At 54.9% G+C, this 16,458-nt stretch overlaps 1 protein-coding gene across 2 annotated transcripts in view; it reads right to left on the reverse strand.

The window, feature by feature from the left end:
* Positions 1-2,886: 2,886 nt before the first annotated feature.
* Glis1 (GLIS family zinc finger 1) overlaps positions 2,887-16,458 on the reverse strand; it is a 189,202-nt gene continuing 175,630 nt past the window's right edge. The window contains exons 6-10 of one of the 2 annotated variants that reach the window (XM_038335378.1): positions 13,656-13,785; positions 9,537-9,693; positions 5,405-5,583; positions 4,890-5,057; positions 2,887-3,044 (exon numbers count right to left, since the gene is read on the reverse strand). In XM_038335378.1, coding sequence (XP_038191306.1) covers positions 2,887-3,044; positions 4,890-5,057; positions 5,405-5,583; positions 9,537-9,693; positions 13,656-13,785 — 792 coding nt within the window. The remainder of the gene's footprint in view (positions 3,045-4,889; positions 5,058-5,404; positions 5,584-9,536; positions 9,694-13,655; positions 13,786-16,458) is intronic. The other variant, XM_042055360.1, reaches the window with a different exon arrangement.

Here is a 16,458-nt window from a genome sequence, read left to right on the forward strand (position 1 = left end):
GCCTGCCTGTCACTGCCAAGAAGCCATTCTTCATTTCCTACTCTCCAGAGGGATGTCTGGACCAGGGGACATGGAGAGAGGCAGTGGAGGGGGTCTCAGGAACTGTCTTCCACTTGGATTTCCTGTGGTGGGCCCTTCTTCCTGATGGCCTGGGTCCTAAGGTACTCATGGGTCCCCAAGGCCATCAGAACAGGGAATCCTGGGAGGATGGGTGCCAGTTTAGGGGATCCCTGGACCTGGCCACAGAACCAGAAAAGGAGGTCAAAGTGTATAATATTCCAGCTGAGGGGTTGCTGGATAAAGCCCTGCCGACCCCCAAATGCCCCTCCCCCAACTCCTCTAAGCATATGCCCTGGTCACATAAAGAGGATTTCACATGCTGGCTGTGGCAGGTCAAAGAAAAACTGGAGAGGAGACAGTAGAGAGGAACCGGAAGGGGTGGACTCAAGGCAGTTAGAAGGGGAGGAGCATAGAGACAGAGCATAGGAGCAGGAGACCAGGGGCCCTGCAAGGAGGAGCTGAGTGGAGGAGGGGAAAGAGAATCTAGGGTGTTGTGAGGTGGGGGACAACCTCAGTTGGTCACCTGGAAAGGACAGGCCTGGGCACTGTCCTAGCATCCCTGGAGAGACTCACCTGAATGTTCTAAAGAACCCAGAGAGCCTCTAAGCTGTGGCCCGTGCATGCCCCTTCTCCTCCCATGACTCTCCTAGCCCAATGAGAAATACCAGCCTACTGCACCTAACTCCAGTTTACTCTGACAGGGATAGTCCTGTCTCTTTACCATTCAGGGATGTGATGTCCCTGGGAGTGGAAGCAGGCAAGTTCCCAGGCTCTCTGATATAAGGGACAGAGCTGAGGAGTGACCAGGAAGCCTTGCTTGGCTGAGGAGGGGAGATATGGAGACCCTCATGTGCTGGGCTCAAGCTAGAGACACTGCGGAGCCCCTAAGGATGCTGGGAACGAGTGGGGATGAGGAGGAGGAATCCCAGCAACCATGGCAGTCCAAGCCTTTGTTACCCCGCTGAGCTCGCTTGCCCGTCTTCTAGGTCTCAGTTTCTAGCGGCCTTTGTCTCCTCTTCTCCCTCTCTCAGCTCTGAAATTAAATGGAATCCAACTGCCAGCACCCTGTGTGTTCCCCGTGTGCTTGAGGCTCAGCGATTTTCATTATTAATAGAAATATGTCCTCATTGTACAGTTTAATTCTGCTTATCTGGAGTGGATTAAGAGCCTGCAATGACATGCAACATTGACTCCTGAACATCCCTGTTAAGGAAATTTGCCACAGCCTAATTAGTTCCATAAAAAGTAGAGGAGGGGTGGAGTAGGTAGGGCATCCTGGGTGGGAGTCGGGGATCCTTTGTGCTGCGACTTAGGTTGGCCTGTCCTCACTGGAGTCCTGGACTGGGCCCACACCAGGAGGCCGGGGCTGAGTCGGGTGTGGGAGGCAAGGAACCCTGAGTCTGAGGGTCAAAGGCACAGGGTCACTGTATCACACAGGCAGGTTACTTCACCATCCCTCAGTTTCTCCATCTATGCAATGGGACAAGTGACTCTCTGAGACACAGACAACTGTCATGAAAAGGTTGCTGCTGTCTAGGGAGAGGGTGGCCATCAGGTCCGTGCTGCTGTTTGAAGGATGACCAAGAGCTGCCATCAAGTCTGGGGTGTGGACTGCTTAATACTGCAGGACTACTGTGGGGCACAGGCGTGACCCTACAAACCATGTTGGTGTCACACAGGGCCCTGGACCCCCAGAACACAGAACAGTGATCTTTTTGAGGCCTTGGGAAGGACTCCCATAATTGGGGTGACTGAGGTGTCACTAGATGACATAGGGACCAAGCATGCAGCCCAGCTTGGCTGGGTGACCCAGGAGCCTCTGATTCCTTTCTAAGAAGGGGGTCGGTCACCTGAACCCTTTCCCTCTCTCTATACACGTCAGCCAAGTGGAATGGGCAGTGGCTGTATCCCAGTGGCTGCTGCTCAGCAGGGGAGAAGACCTCCCAAGGGCATTTCCGGAGCAGGGGAGGGCTGGTGCAGAGGAGATGAGCAGGGAACTTAGCCCCCCTGGGCCTCCCACCCACAGAGATGAGGGGGCTTTCCCTCCTCTTTTCCTCAGGTGACATTGACATGAAGAGCCCCTTCTAGGCCACTTCTATAGACCAGACGGGGGTCTGCTGTCTGGAGTGGGCACTGGAGCCAAGCAAAGTGGAAGGAGAGCTAAGCAGGCCTTGGTGCTTAGGACTGGCCCCCTCCATAGGCCGGGGCCATGTGTGGGTGTGGGCTCTTCTGAACACAGTGTTCCTCCCTACACCCCAGCTGGTCCGTGAGGAACCGACTTTTGCCCCCCCCCCTCTCTCTGTGTGTGTGTGTGTGTGTGTGTGTGAACCGTCTTTGAGCACCTCTCAGTCCCCATCTGCTCCTCAGTCCTGGGGCTATCTCCACCTGGGGTCTGTAAGGATCACTGTATGGGATGGAGGAAGAGGGTTTCCAAAGCTATAGGCCAGGGCCTCCTGGGCACTGGGCTCTTCATGCCCACTCCTCCGAGCTTCTGGCCTCAGGCTTTAGGCTGAATCCCACAGTAGAACCAGGCCTTCATATCTAGTTTCCAGTTTTTAATGTTTTTCTTGTAAAACCAAAAATATAAAACTCCTAGGGAGGTGGAAAGAGGTCTTGTACACTGTATATACACGAGGTCTGTGATCTGAGAACCTTAGGGTGAGAGAGGAAGATACAGTCAAGGGGCTGTCACGGGGCCACAGTTCCTCCAGGCAGCTCTGAGACCAGACAGTCCTCCAGGCTGGGACGTGGCCCTCTGACGTGGCCTGGCTGCCCCTGTGGTGAAGTGGTGTCGGGAGCTGGGTGGGCAGGCACGGCAGGACTCCTTCAGGTGTCGGTGTAGATGGAGGGAATGTGGCTCAGGCAGTGGTCAAAGGCCCCATTGGGGAAGAAGCCACAGTCCTCGGGACCACTGGACCCCAGGTCTTCTGATGGCTGTGGCTGCAGTGCTGTGGGACACGGGGTCTCTGCCAGGGCCTCGTAGCCTGTGGGCAGACAGCAGAGGGGTCAGAGCGGGAGGATGGCAGCGGCTGGATCTCTCCTCTAATGTTCCTTTCAGGACGCCTACAGATGGGGCAGCTGGTGACCCGGGTGGAGAGGAGGCATAGGGTAGCTGGGAAGACAGGCTTGGCTCAGCCCCTCCAGTGCTTGACTGTGGTGGAGGGAGGGGAGAGGGTGGGAGCATCCTAGCTCCTACCTTTAGAGGTTGGCCCCTCTTGGCAGAAGGAACTCGGGTCCTTATTCTTCCAGGTCCCCACCTCCGACCCTAGACTCAAGATGCTACAAGCGGGGAGCCAGCATCTTAGTAAGTGATCATTAAGCCCAGCCTACTCCACAGTAGTTCTGTGACGCGGGATCCACTATCTTTAGGGTGAAAGGATGGGCTTGGAGAGGGCAGGTGTCTAAGGCCACACTAGTCAGTAGGAAAGGGGGGGCTAGAACTTAAATGCAAGTGCATCTGGCTCTAGGGACACTTGGCTTTTCTGGTGGACATGCTGTTTCCAGAGTGCGGTCACTGCTTAGGGATCTTTGACTTGAGGCAGAGACCTGAAGGACCATCCTATCCAATGTCCTGTCCCTGTGCTGGTCATGATGTATGTGGTTTTGGAAGTGGGTCTCGGTCTCCCACATCTGTGTAACGGGAATGGGGTGAACTGAGAGACCTTTTGGCCTGTGCACATCTTGGTTCAGCCTACTGTCATCTTGATGGGAGGTGGTCGGCAGTGAGGCAGTTGAATACAGTTGGAATAGATGCTGGGGACAGACACAAAGAAGCCTCCTATCCAGGTGTCAGACTGCTAAATCAATAAAGCCACCCTGGTTTGGGTCCAGCAGCATAGGATGGTGGCAGGCAACAGAATGGGTACCTGATCCCACAGGGGGCCTGCAAACAGGCCTGTCATGTATTAAATGTGGCCCATATCTACCCACTCTACCCACAGATGAGTGTTTACTGTATGGAAGCACAGGACTATGCATAGAAAGCACAACAACCTGAAGCAGCTCCACCTGCTCAGGCACACAGGTACACACCTGTCTATGGAGTCAGCTGTGAGTCTCGGGGTGGGTAACCATGGGGGGTTCTGTGTGCATGTGCCAGCCCTACATGCACACAGATGCACTCCACAACACAGGAAGGGAGAACACAGACATAGAACAGGTGTGGGAATGTGCACACAGCCAGACCCCCAGTGATGATGAAGCCACAGGTCTGTGCTTACTGGTGTCCTCTCTGCCTGGCCCTGTGTCCAATGTCCAGGTCCCTCAGTTCCCACTGTGCTGCTCAAGAGCCCTCTGTAGGACATTATGGCCACCATATCTGGACCCTGAGGCTGATCTGGGTGGGGCTCAGCTTAGGTAATTCAGAAGGAGGTTCTACCACCAATGTGGCGCCCTGAGCTCTGATCTGCCTGCTGGACAAAGCCTGATTCCAACTCTGGACAACATGCAGCCCTCCCTGTCCACTACACTTCTCTACCCAAGTAGGGCTAGGGCAGCAGACCCTCAGTCGCCCACTCTCAGAGCCCTGGCCTTGCAGGCGAACAGGCATGCTCCTTCCTGTGAAGCAAGGGTCAGCATCTATCTCAGTCCTGACCTCAGTAGGTGCCTGATAAACAGTGTGAAACACCATTCGGACTGTAAGTTCTGGTCTAATTCAGAGAACCTAGGAACTCAGAGCATCTAGACACGGCTGAGCAAAGCTATGGCAGGAACGCAGTCATCCTGGTGGCTGTCTCTACATGGGAGGCTGTTAACTAGGAGGCAGTACACAAGCCCCACCAGCGCTAGCCCTGGTAGTGCTTGGGGAAGGGAGGTTTGGGGCAGCTTACCAGGGGCAGGTAAAGGTGCGCTGAGGCTGGAGTAGGTGTTGGGCCTTAGAGGGTTGAAACCATGGGCATCGCCCACCAGTCCGTCCCTGGAGGCTGCTGGCTCAGAGGTCCGGTAGCAGTCACCATACGGGAAGCAGTTCTGGATGGAATGGAAACTGCCTTGATAGCCTGCAAGAGGAGGCAGGGACTGTGGTGATGGAGGAAGTGCCGAGGTCGTGGAGGGGATCAGCCCCGTGTTGTCTGGTCCAGGCATCGAGGGTGTGAATGAGGAGAGCACACAGGGAAAGAAAGAGGGATAGAAAGGTGGTCCTATGCACTAGCTATAGTCTGCAACTGATGGGATGGTTGGCCCTCCACCTCCTGTGTTCCTCCCAACAGCAGGACCCTCCTACCTGTCATTAAGGCCAGAAGCCCACTGTGGCCCTCAGAACCCAGCCTGTTGTTCAGAGGATCCATCTGCCTCCCCCAGGCCCCATGTCAGTCCTCTTGGTCACAAGGGGTTGGGTGCAGCTTACCTTGGGGGCTGGGTAGAGGCGGTGCTGGTGGGCTTTGGAAGGGTGGGTAGGTCGGCTTGCTGGGGAGCGTGGAGAATGGCTGTCCTCCTGGAGACTGACTCTGGGAGGATGGTGGCAGCGGTGGAGGGCCGAGTCCCTTCAGTGGGCTGACCATGGGTGAGAGAAGGCCAGGTCCTAGGCTGGAGAGGACAGAAAGCACGGTTTCATCATGGTGAGGTACGACCCAGGGCTTTGCCACCTTCTCTAATCTATAGCGCCGTGAATATATCCATAAGCCTCTTGCTTGGTCATGCGTGTTCTAATTGGAGTTATATTTTAGTTGAGATCTCAGTTTTCAGGACTACCAGTAGACAAGGGACAGGGATGCCCATGACCTTGGAAATCACAGACCAGAGAGTTCAAACTCCTAGCAACTTCCACCAGACACAGACCTGGGAATGTTGGGAGCCTTGGTTTCCCTGCAGGGTGCTATGTTGACCTCCTGACATGTTGCAGCTACCACTATCATGGGTTAAATGCCACCCACCCCTGTTGGTGACCAGCCCTCCAGTTGTGGGTGACTCTGGATGTGGGGCAAACAGACCATCTGGTTGATTCACTAAAGGTCCCTTTTGTAGATCAGGAAGCCAAAGTTTGGAGAAGCTGCACAGTGCTTTCTGTCCATGTGGCTGCACGGCACTGGCCTCACCAGTCTTGGTGAGGGTACAATCAAAACCATGTAAACAAATGACCCGGTACAATGTGCATATATGTCCTCATTAATAAACATCATGACCACGGGAAGGAAGAGCCAGTGCACCTGACATGCAAGCTGGCATTTTACTCTGCTGTGCAGTGTGTTTAAGGGAGTTTTCCTATCTCCATCCCTGGGCATCTGTCTTCTACTTGCAGAGCTTCTGTGATGGGAGGCTCACTACCTCCATTCATGCATAACTCAAGAGACCCAGGCCCAAGCCTGTGTTCTTTGGAAGCTCTTGTGAGCTGAGGCCATGGGGCTTGAGAGAGATGCAGGTGTCGTTATGCCACCCAGGTTAGTTGCAGACTCTCCAGGCCTCAGATTTCCATCTGAACCTATACATGCATAGGCTTGCAGCCTAACAGTGCATTTTTGCACCGTGGAGGGAGCAAGAGCAGAAGCACAAAGTCTCCAAGGCTTTGGTTTGACATGTGGGTTTGCTGGACCAGCTCTATCAGTGGTTCTCAACCTGTGGGTCTCAACCCCTTTGGGGGTCATAGATCAGATATTCTGCATACCAGACATTTACATTATGATAAATAACAGTAGCAAAATTAGCTGTGAAGTAGCAGCAAAATAATTTTATGGTTGGGGGGATCACCACAATGTGAGGAGCTGACAGCAAATCTAGGACCTTGGCTCTAGGTAACCCTGTCAAGGGAGGTGCGTTCTCCTCTTCCAAGCAGTGGGATCTGAGGGCGGGTCAGTGCCTACTCTGAAGGAAATAGGACTCTGGCGGGGACAGGAGATCCAGGGACACACTGGAGGTACCTTCTGCTCCCTACAGCCCGTCCCCACAGCCTTGCCAATACCGCGCCATCTCCACACACCTAGAATGCCACTGTCTGAAGTTCAAGAGTCAAGCCCTCATAGGCTCTCTGGACTTAACCAATTGTTACTGTTTACAGACCATGAGGGACAGGGTCTCCCTCTGTGCGATGCCAACTGTGAAGGCCAGGCCACAAACCAGATGACCGCACTGTCCATCCTCCTGGCGGGAGATCCCTTTCCTTCAGGACCGTCCAGGACCTTCCGTGTCCCCTTCTTACCTTGCAGGGAAGGCCCAGGGAGGAGCCTGGCATGTGGCAAACAATGGCCAATATCCACACAAAGGCTCTTTTTAAGAAAGGATCTCACTGTTGAGTCCAGGCTGCCCTGAAACTCGCCATCCTCCTGCCTCAGTGTCGCGAGTGCTTGTATTTCAGGCATACACCAAGATGCCCTGCCACAAGTAGGTATCCGAACCACTCAGCCCCAAAGCCTATGGATACAGTGCACAGAAGCAAGCGCAGTTTGCTTCTTGGGGAAACGTGTGTGGCTTCAAGGTTTGCGTTCTCTGTTCAGACCCACCGTAAATTCTCCTTTGTCACTTTCACAGCCAGAGAAACTGAATAGAAGACGCATGGCTGACACACAGGCTGATCTGTGTCGCTCCCATGGCAAGCAGGTCATCTGGAGCCCTCTCTGGAGGCAGGCAAGTGCCTCTCATAGCGCATGCTGGGGCTTTGGTTGAAGCCTATGTAAGTTACCCTGGACCTGGCTGGCAGCCCCAGGGATCCATGTCTTTCCTCCACAGGGCTGGGAAAGAAACCCACCAAATTTGGTGTCTCCGCTGAGCCAGGGTAAATACATTTGGTCATGAAGTCAGGCCCTCTTAGCATATTTTTGAGTGAATCAGATAATTCTGTCAAGCTATTTAAATGTCCCAGCAAACCGCTGGGGAGCCTCAAGTGGCCAGTCCCTGTTGACTTTGGCAAGCAGGGGGAAGCTGAAGGCCTTCCCGCCCATCTCTCCTCTGGGGCTGAAAAAGAAACCCATTCAGACGAGCCTCAGGCCTTGTCAGCCATGGGGCCCTTCTCTCCAGCAGGCATCCGGAATCCGGCGCCTGGCGGCTGGGGATAACTCTCGCCACACTGCAGGCCAGCGTTGGGCGGGTGGGCTGGGGTCTGCTCTTGTCATCGCTCTGCCGCTAGCTGCAGGCATTCCTGATGGGTACTTATGCCAGCGGCAGGCGGATGATGAATGAGGCCAAATAACAAACCCATGCCCTGCAAGGGCCTCTGTGGTTTAATGTCTTATGGCTGGAGATACTGAGTCTGGTCACTGGCTAAACAGGTGGCCTGGGCTGGGCAGAAAGGGCAGGGGCTACTGTGGATGGGACATGTACTGGGTGACACCAGCAACACCAGGCTTGGGGAGGTGGTCCTTACTACCTGTCTGGAGGCGGCCTTTCATTGCCGAAGAGAGAGGCTCAGGGAGGGCAAAGACTGGGTTCCTCTCACCTAGCCAGGGTCAAGCCTGCACCATGATTGTTGTCTGGGTTCCCTCCCCACCTGCCCAGCCTTAGCTGAGGTTGCCCCCTCATATCCCATGCTCTTTACTGTTCCTAACTCATGCTGTTGGCCCGGCCCAACCTTCAGGGTACCTCTATCACTGGCCTTGTGTCTGGCTTCTGGGGCATCATCTCTCCAGCTCAGCATTTCACACCGTGGTTCCTCTCCCAGCATATCCCAGCTCTCACCATGCCTGCTGGAATTTCCCACTCCTCCACCTGTCTCTGGAGCCTGGCTTAGCACCACCTCCTGCAGGCAGCCCATCTGGCCTGCTGGCTTCCTTTCTGGGCCTCCACAGCCCTTTCTGCTCCTTCCCCAGATGGCCAAACTGCAGCCTGTCCAACATCTCTTCACATAAAGCCAGTGGTGGCCTGGCACTGGGCCGGGGACCTGCCTATAGGAATCGGGAAGGAACAGATGAATGAACGGGAAGGGGACCCAGGTAGGAACAGCAGGCCGCAGATTCGGGAATAAAGCCAGACTGATCCTAGGTGTACAGTGGCCCAGACTGTGCAGCCTTGGGGAGGGGGAGAACAAGGAGGAAGTTGCTGGGGCCAGGCCTTGAGCAACCAATCTGAGTGAGTCACTGTTAGTGATAAGCAAAATGGGTGGGGGTTGGGACTTACTCTGATCATGTAAGAGGATCACAGCATGTTCCGCATATCCAACCAATAGGGCAAGAGCACACTGAACACAGTGTGACCCAGGCTAGCCCTTCTACGGGAAGTCTGGTATCAAATGCCCAGAAAGCCTGGGAGATGGTGGAGGGGTACTCCCGAGGGGCCTGGCTGCAGCAGAATTTCCCCAGGGGTCTCTGAAAGGAGGATGTGAGCATCTGGAACCCTGGGGACCAACGGCATGTGCCCCTGGTGGTGGGGGTGTTCCTGGGAGACATCGATCATATGGTACCCAGAAGGTGATACAGAGCACAGGACCCAGTCAGTGACGCATAAATGTAGGCTGCTGTCATCTGTAATGGCAGACCGTGTGCAGGTCACCTGCCACTCTCCGCCTTGTTCACCTCCGACACAAGTGCTCAGGTGTGACCCCTTGTCATACATACCCATCCCTGGTGCTCTCGGCTGTGGGCAGAGGGGACAGGTGGTGGTGGGAACCAGTGGTGACCTCCAGTGGGTGGTGCCTGGAAGGGACGTCATGGGATGGGGACAGGATGCCCGAAGCCAGCCCATTTTGTGGGGTGACAGGGCCAGGATACACACCTGCAAGGAACCAAACATGTCACTGGGCTTTGGCTACTCGCTAGGGTATGAACTCTCGAGAGCTGTGACTGTCTGCTTATGAAGAGAGAATGACACAAAGGACGAGGGCCGCAGGGGTGCCGGCACCATTCTGTCTGGGTCGGAGCGTGACAGATGGAGATGAGGAGGGCACTGTCACGACACATGGGGCTGGGATCTTGTATGGAGTAGGCTGCTTCAAATCTCCATTGGGCTATTCTGGAAAAGCAGGGCATGGCTCTATCCCCAGAAGCAGATAGGGACCTTGGAGTGGAAAGAAGCAGAATGAATCTGGGGTCTTGGTAGAACTACTTTTCATAGTGGAGCTCCCTTTGCAGGAACTAAACTCAGCCTCCTCAGTCACAGGCAGGCAGAGCCTGGGTATCCAGTCACCAGCTGCAGAGGAATAGCTGGCCTGGACAGGCTAGCTCCAGAGGCTCCTAGGAAGGCCTACTATGGGTAGTGATCCAGGCTGCACCCTACTCTAGGGTCTCACCCAAGGACTGGAGCCACCTTTTAGCACATCTATTCCTTGTCAACACAGGTGCGCTAACAGACCAAGGGGAACACTAGGTCAGAGGTCCAGCTGAGGGTTTGGGGACCACCAAGGGCGGCAGCATTACGAAGGAGCCTGTCAGGAGAGGATGGTGCCTCCTCTGGGATGGGGCCTAGGGGCACAAGGCCTGCAGTTTGCTTTGTGGTGCTGGGGGCAGCATCTAGGTTCCCGTGCATGCTAGGGAAGGACGCTATCACCGAGTTACATCATTAGCTCAAGGGTGGACCGTTTTGGATGCTCCTACTTTGCCTGAAAAGAAAAATCAATTTTGCCTTTTTGTTAACCTAGCATGCTTACTTGAGTGGACATGCCACTTTTCTTGGAATCGGTGCATCAAGGTGACATCCCGGGAGGACTCTCCCCAGGGTTATGCTCTCAGTGACACCAGGGCAGTGGCCACCGGTTGGCTGGTTCCTCCCCTGCCGGTTGTTACTTCTTAAATGTTGTTCTAGTTGTGGGGAGAGGGGCAGTAACTTTTCATGACCCCAGAAGGACTAGCCTGGGAACATCTAGGTTTCTTCCAGGACGGTCTCAGCTGCTTAGCATTCTAAGGCTAGCTCATCCTAGACTGGCCATTCTGATTAGAACCTATAGGGGCTATTTCAAGGAACTGAATGGGGCTGGGCTACAGGGCTGAGGCAGAGGCTGGGAGCCATGGTAACATGGTCCCAGGTGTCTTTAAGCTGCATTATTGGAGTAGCACTTGGCTTTGAAGGTCAGATGACCTGCAACTCCGGATGGTGACTGTGGCTAGGTGATAGCGGAAGAAGTCCCATTATTGTCCTCGTGGTTGGTAACTATGGATTTTATGTGCCCAGTTTTCTCCACACACCTAGTTTGACAATTTAGAAACAGACTCCCCGGACATCATGGACCAAATGGAGAGGGTGCCTATTTGGGGCAGAGCCTCCAACTGAGCTGGGATCTGGAGTATACAATGAGGATCTGAGCTCTCTGATGAAGACACCGAAACTTTGGGCAGTCTCCGGGCACCCTGAAGCTGTCCTCTCTAGTGTTGTCCTCCCTGCCTTCTTCAGGTAGCAAGGAGGGTGTGGCTGTGGAGGCAGCTCAGCCTTAATCCCTTCTCGCCTGTCACCCTGAATTAATTTGGGGGTCTGGCAGCTGGGAAGGCTGGAGCGCTGATAGCGTCTGCCGCCCTGACATCGCTCTTCCTGCACCCCACTACCTATCATGGCACCCCGTAGAGCTGAAGACATGCCTGCCAGAAAAGTGTGCTCTTCCAGATCGGATAGTGACAAGCTCACGTTTTGGACTCTTCTGACCCACCTTCCTAAAATCTACTCCCTGCCTTTACTGCTGTCTTGGCCTGTGCCCGTCTGTATGGCCCCGACAGACACGTGTTAGTGATGGAGTGTGTCCGTGGACAGTGCATGGGATGAAAGGATCACCAGACCCTGAAGGGCCGTGGGAGTGGGGACTGGGCCTGTAGCCTCCCCATACCACACAACACCACACCTCTTTGGGCTGTAAAGCAGCAACATCAATCATCAGCCATGAACACTTAGCCTCTGGCCCTAACATCTGTTTCCCACTGTGCCTCAGGCGTCTGTGTGCAGACTAGCCCCAGGGAGTGCCTGGCAGGCCGTCCTTCCCAGCTCTTGCTGGAGTGAAGGACCGTCCACAGCAGGCACACAGTAGGTATGAAGAATTATGTAGGGTGGCCTCAACAGAGCTTGCAGGACACAATGCAGAGCAAGGCCTCAGGGGTACAGCCTGGGTTCAGGCAGGCACCTCCCCAGGGAAGTGAGCAGTGGGCAGCTGACCACTTCCAACTGAATAGCTGCTGGGATGGATTTTCTTTCAGCTTTTCCTCACAATAGGCACGGGTAGGACACCTAGGAAGACCACCTCCTCAGACTAGACAGCAGGGTAGACAGGCTGTTAGCAGGAGGGCCTTCGTCCTCTGACTATGCCCCTGCGGATGTTTCTCACTAATGAGGCTGAGAGAGACAATGATCACTGCCCCCGCCCCTCGAGGACAAAGAGACTCCTAGGCTGACCTGAGGCTGATCTGGATGGATTAGTCCTCCTTGTCTGGTGAGTCCTCTCAAGGTAGGCACATGGGGGCTGCAGGCCCCAGGGCCCCAGGCAGCTGTGGCCCCAACAGCGGGAACCTCTCTGGAGTCCTTAGCTTGGGGTCCCAGCAATAGGATAAGCCCTTTCCTGTCCCAGTGCAGCAGTTTCAGGGGTACCTAGCTGGGGTGTACTGTACAGTCCTCCTTGCATGTACCCCTTCTTGTATATACCTCAGAGGTATCTTCACACAGAAGCCCTTGCAGATGGGCGAGAAGCCGCTCTTCTGAGGCTGGCTGGCAAGGGCCCTGACATGTTTTAAAGTCTGCTGCTGTTACGTCAATGATGGGGGCGAAGAATAAAATTAGAAAATAAAAGGAAAATGCTTTAAATGGTTAGAGTAATTCAAGAAATCCCAGAGGGCAGCCGAGCTCTCCGCTCTGTGGCTGTGGTTTCCTCGGAGAGCAAGGGGAGAAGGCACACACAGCACAAGAACCATCAGCTCAATCTAAAGGCCATGCTGCCCGCAGCTGGGCAGTGTTCCCAAGCCACGAAGTCAGGATTCCTGCCATGGCCCGAGTGTGCCCTGCAGCCAGCTGCTGCTGCTCTTGCTGGACCAGTGGCTCTGAGTGTTGTCCAACAGGCCTGCAGGGTCTGGCCCAGAGAGCCCTACAGTGGGCCACAGAACTCAGCAGTGAGTAGGCTGTGGTTCCGACCACACTGCCCATCCTCTCCAAGTCTTGGTTTTTCTCTTCTGAAGGAGTCATGCTGGACACTGAACAGGACTTCAAGTCCAGACTGAACTGGTCGGGTGCATCTCGGCATGCCTCACTGTGGATTAGAATCTGGCTTACACTCAGGGATGTGGACTCTATTCAGCATTCCAGGCAGGACCACAAGTCCCTCGGCCTGATTTTGCATGTGCCCCACATGGGTGCTGGTGACTCTGGAATGAGGCAGACTCAGGCCTTCCCCAGAGGAGTTCCCTGTCACAGGCTGATGGGGAGACAGGAGAAAAACGCTGACAGTCCTGAGGAAGACTTCCTAGAGGCAGGGACAGGAGACAGTTGTTCTGGGAGCAACCTTGGTGAAGGAAGGGGAAGGGGCTTGGCAGGCATTCCAGCAGCTGCATCCAAGAGGCCTGGGACCAGACTAAGGGGGAGTGGGCGCCCTCTTATGGCAGCAGGGAGTTACTCAGGAGTGTTCCTGAACATCTACCTACTTAGAGAAGACATCTTGAAGGGGAGGGGACAGAAGCAGGGAAGTCCATGGGGACAAAGCACTCGGCAGTAAGTCTTACCCGTGTGCCCCTGGGCTGTTAGTGACTGGCTGTGTCTCCTGCACACACACATACCTGGGAGCAGCTCCTGGCTCAGGGTTTGGCCGCCCTTCCCCCTGCTGGCAGGCAAAGGTGTGGATGCTTGGAGTTGCTGCATTGCCAGACACTCGGACAGGACAGCCTCTGGATCAGCACCTGTGTGCAGCTGGGGAGCAAGCAGTGGGGAGGTGTGAGTGTCCGGCCACCTGCCCACGGGCACCTTGTCTGTGCTGTGCTGGTTTCCTCACTGGGAAAGTCGCTAGTGGACACTGTAAGGACTTCTGAGAAGAGATGCAGGACAGGATTGGACATGCAAGGATTTTACTGGAAGATGTTCCTAGGAAGAAGTATGCCAGAAAGGCTGGGCATACCTTCAGCCCACTGAGCCAGGGAAGGAGGGAGGGGAGCCACTCAGGCTGGAGTCAGGGTCCTGTGTCTCTTGGGAGGGATTTCTTCAGTGGTCGCTGAGGGATCAGGTTTAGAGGTGTGGCCCCAGCACATACTAGGACGGGTGATCAAGTGTAAAGGTCAAGTATAACTATTGGGGTTTTGCAGCTCCCGTCAGGGCAACCTGTGGCAGTAGGAATGATGTTGCTTGGCAAGAGTGCCTCTCTCCCTCTTCCCTGTCCCTATGAAGGATACCGGAAAGAGCCCTGGGCCGAGCCCAGTCCCACACCACTTCTCCCTGTGTGTCGTCAGTGGACAACTAACTTCTCTGGATCTCACCCACCTTGCCTGTATTCTGGAGCTGTCCCTGCTTCTGCCACTGCAGGCCATGACTAGAAGTGAGACAGTGAAGGAAAGACCATCTGTGAAGTACCGTATGTGGGGCCGGCTCGGCTCCAGCTGCCTGACTCCAAAGGGCCACAGAAGTGGCCCAGTGAGTTACTGTGTGGACTCAAGCTGTCTGGCTAGCAGCAGAGCCTGGCTGGGATGATCTGGCCAACACCACTTGGGATACCTTGGAACATCTTTACTCCTCCAGGTGGAGTAAAAACAACCAGGACGGGGCTCTGAAGACACTGGGTGACAAGGGGCAGGCACCTGCATGGGCGGTGACCCTTCTCCAGGGAACTCCCCAAACATTCACTTTACCAGGTCAAAACAGGTGCCGAGAAGGCCAGAGCCTTGCTTGTGTTCTCAGGCAGCCGAGAGTCAGCTGCAAGGGGTTTTCCACCTTCCCAGGCAGAGGCAGGGCTGACCAGGCAGGGAAGGCACGCCAGTCGCTAGTCTCGCACTGGGCTCTCAGCGCCTGACCCGGCAGCTGTTTTCCATGTAAATGAAGTTTTTGGCAAAAGAGGGCCAAGGCATGTTCTTGCAGACCGCAATGTCGATTGGATTAGGAACAGCAGGAGAGGAGAATTAAGGAAGAAAAGCATTTCTAATTCTCTCCAAAATGTAGCAGGGCTGCCAAGGACTTGTCATAATACAAGGGTCGCCTTACCCAGAAAGATCCATCATCCCCGATGGCTCTAATGGATGCTTATTGTTGGGAAGTTTGCAGATCTGCAGCCCAGGTCCCTGGGGGCTCAATGTGAGCCAAGCATGGGCCTGGGAAAACCAGGGCAGGATTCTGGTCCTTGGGCACCAGTCCACTGGGGACAGCAGCCTCCTTGGCACCTAGCTCCAGCCTACGGAAGCCTGAGCTACCCCTTGCCGCCCTGAGGCAGCGTCAGGAGCTAGCTATCTCTCCTGGGCTGTGTGAATGGGCTACTTTGCTAATATATGTGAAATGGACACAAGCTAGGGCCCACTCACAGGATGCCAGCTACGGGATACAAAGCAGCAGGTACAATGTCTAGCTGAGGAGCCGCCGGGTTGGGTTAGTGGCTTGTCCCACTTCTCAGTGAGTTAAGGATGTGGTGGTGTTTGCACCGGCAGGCTTGCTGCGTATCCTGACTCTACCCTCCTCTGCTCTACCCTTCAAATGGTTCCCAGTGCCTCCAAGATGAGTAGCACGCCATCTCCATCATGAGGTAGGCTTTCTCCTGGTACCCTGTCTCTCTCTGTCCATCCCATGGAATGGAAACTACTTTCCCAGGCTGTAGGGTTTTGCGGTTTTATCCACAGCAGTGTCCAAGGTCATGGTGTGTGGACCACAGTGCTCACTTCTAACATTGCTTAAGGCAGTGAGTGGCTTTCCCTGTGCCTTCCGACTCTGCTAGAGCTGCTGGGCCGGCTCCTGCCTGTCCTTACACCCTCACTCCCGTGACCCTGGGGACTGCCTAAGGTTGCTGTCCTCTTCCTTACTGCATGACCTGGGGCCCCCTGCAGCTTCCTGCTGACTTTCTCATGCAAACCTTTCTCCTCCTCAGGTTTTCAGTCCTGGTGAAGGGCACCACCACTGAAGCTTCCCCCTGGGGTCCTGACACCCCCGGGTCAGCCCAGGTCTCCGTCATGGCATCCCAGCTCACCTCCACTATCTGCCTTCTCTTACCACTGAGCGTACACTTCACTCTGACATCCCCACGCCCCACATGGCCCCAGAAGTACCTCTCAAGGCCACTTGAGGGCATCGAATGTCCTCAGGACAGTTCAAATACTAGGCAGGGTTTCCAGCATGTGAGTGCCCAGCTCTGTATAGATATGAATACACCGGCCCCACATGTGCCATGGGTCATTCCAGGCACACACTTCTTACCCGAACTCGCCTGCCTGCACTGCAAGAGAATGGCAGTGCCCACCTCTTCCTTCTGTGTTTGTGAATCTGTGCCAAATATAGGCTCAGTCTTGGACATAAATTCTCTCACTCAGTCCACATGAGCACCCGATCCTCAGTCAGCAACTGGAGCAGGAAGCATAGAGGCAGAAGGGCCACCAAGCTAGCAGTGGCAGGCCC

This window comes from Arvicola amphibius, chromosome 6 (genome assembly GCF_903992535.2).
Source record: "Arvicola amphibius chromosome 6, mArvAmp1.2, whole genome shotgun sequence".
In the NCBI taxonomy this organism is placed as follows: domain Eukaryota; kingdom Metazoa; phylum Chordata; class Mammalia; order Rodentia; family Cricetidae; genus Arvicola; species Arvicola amphibius.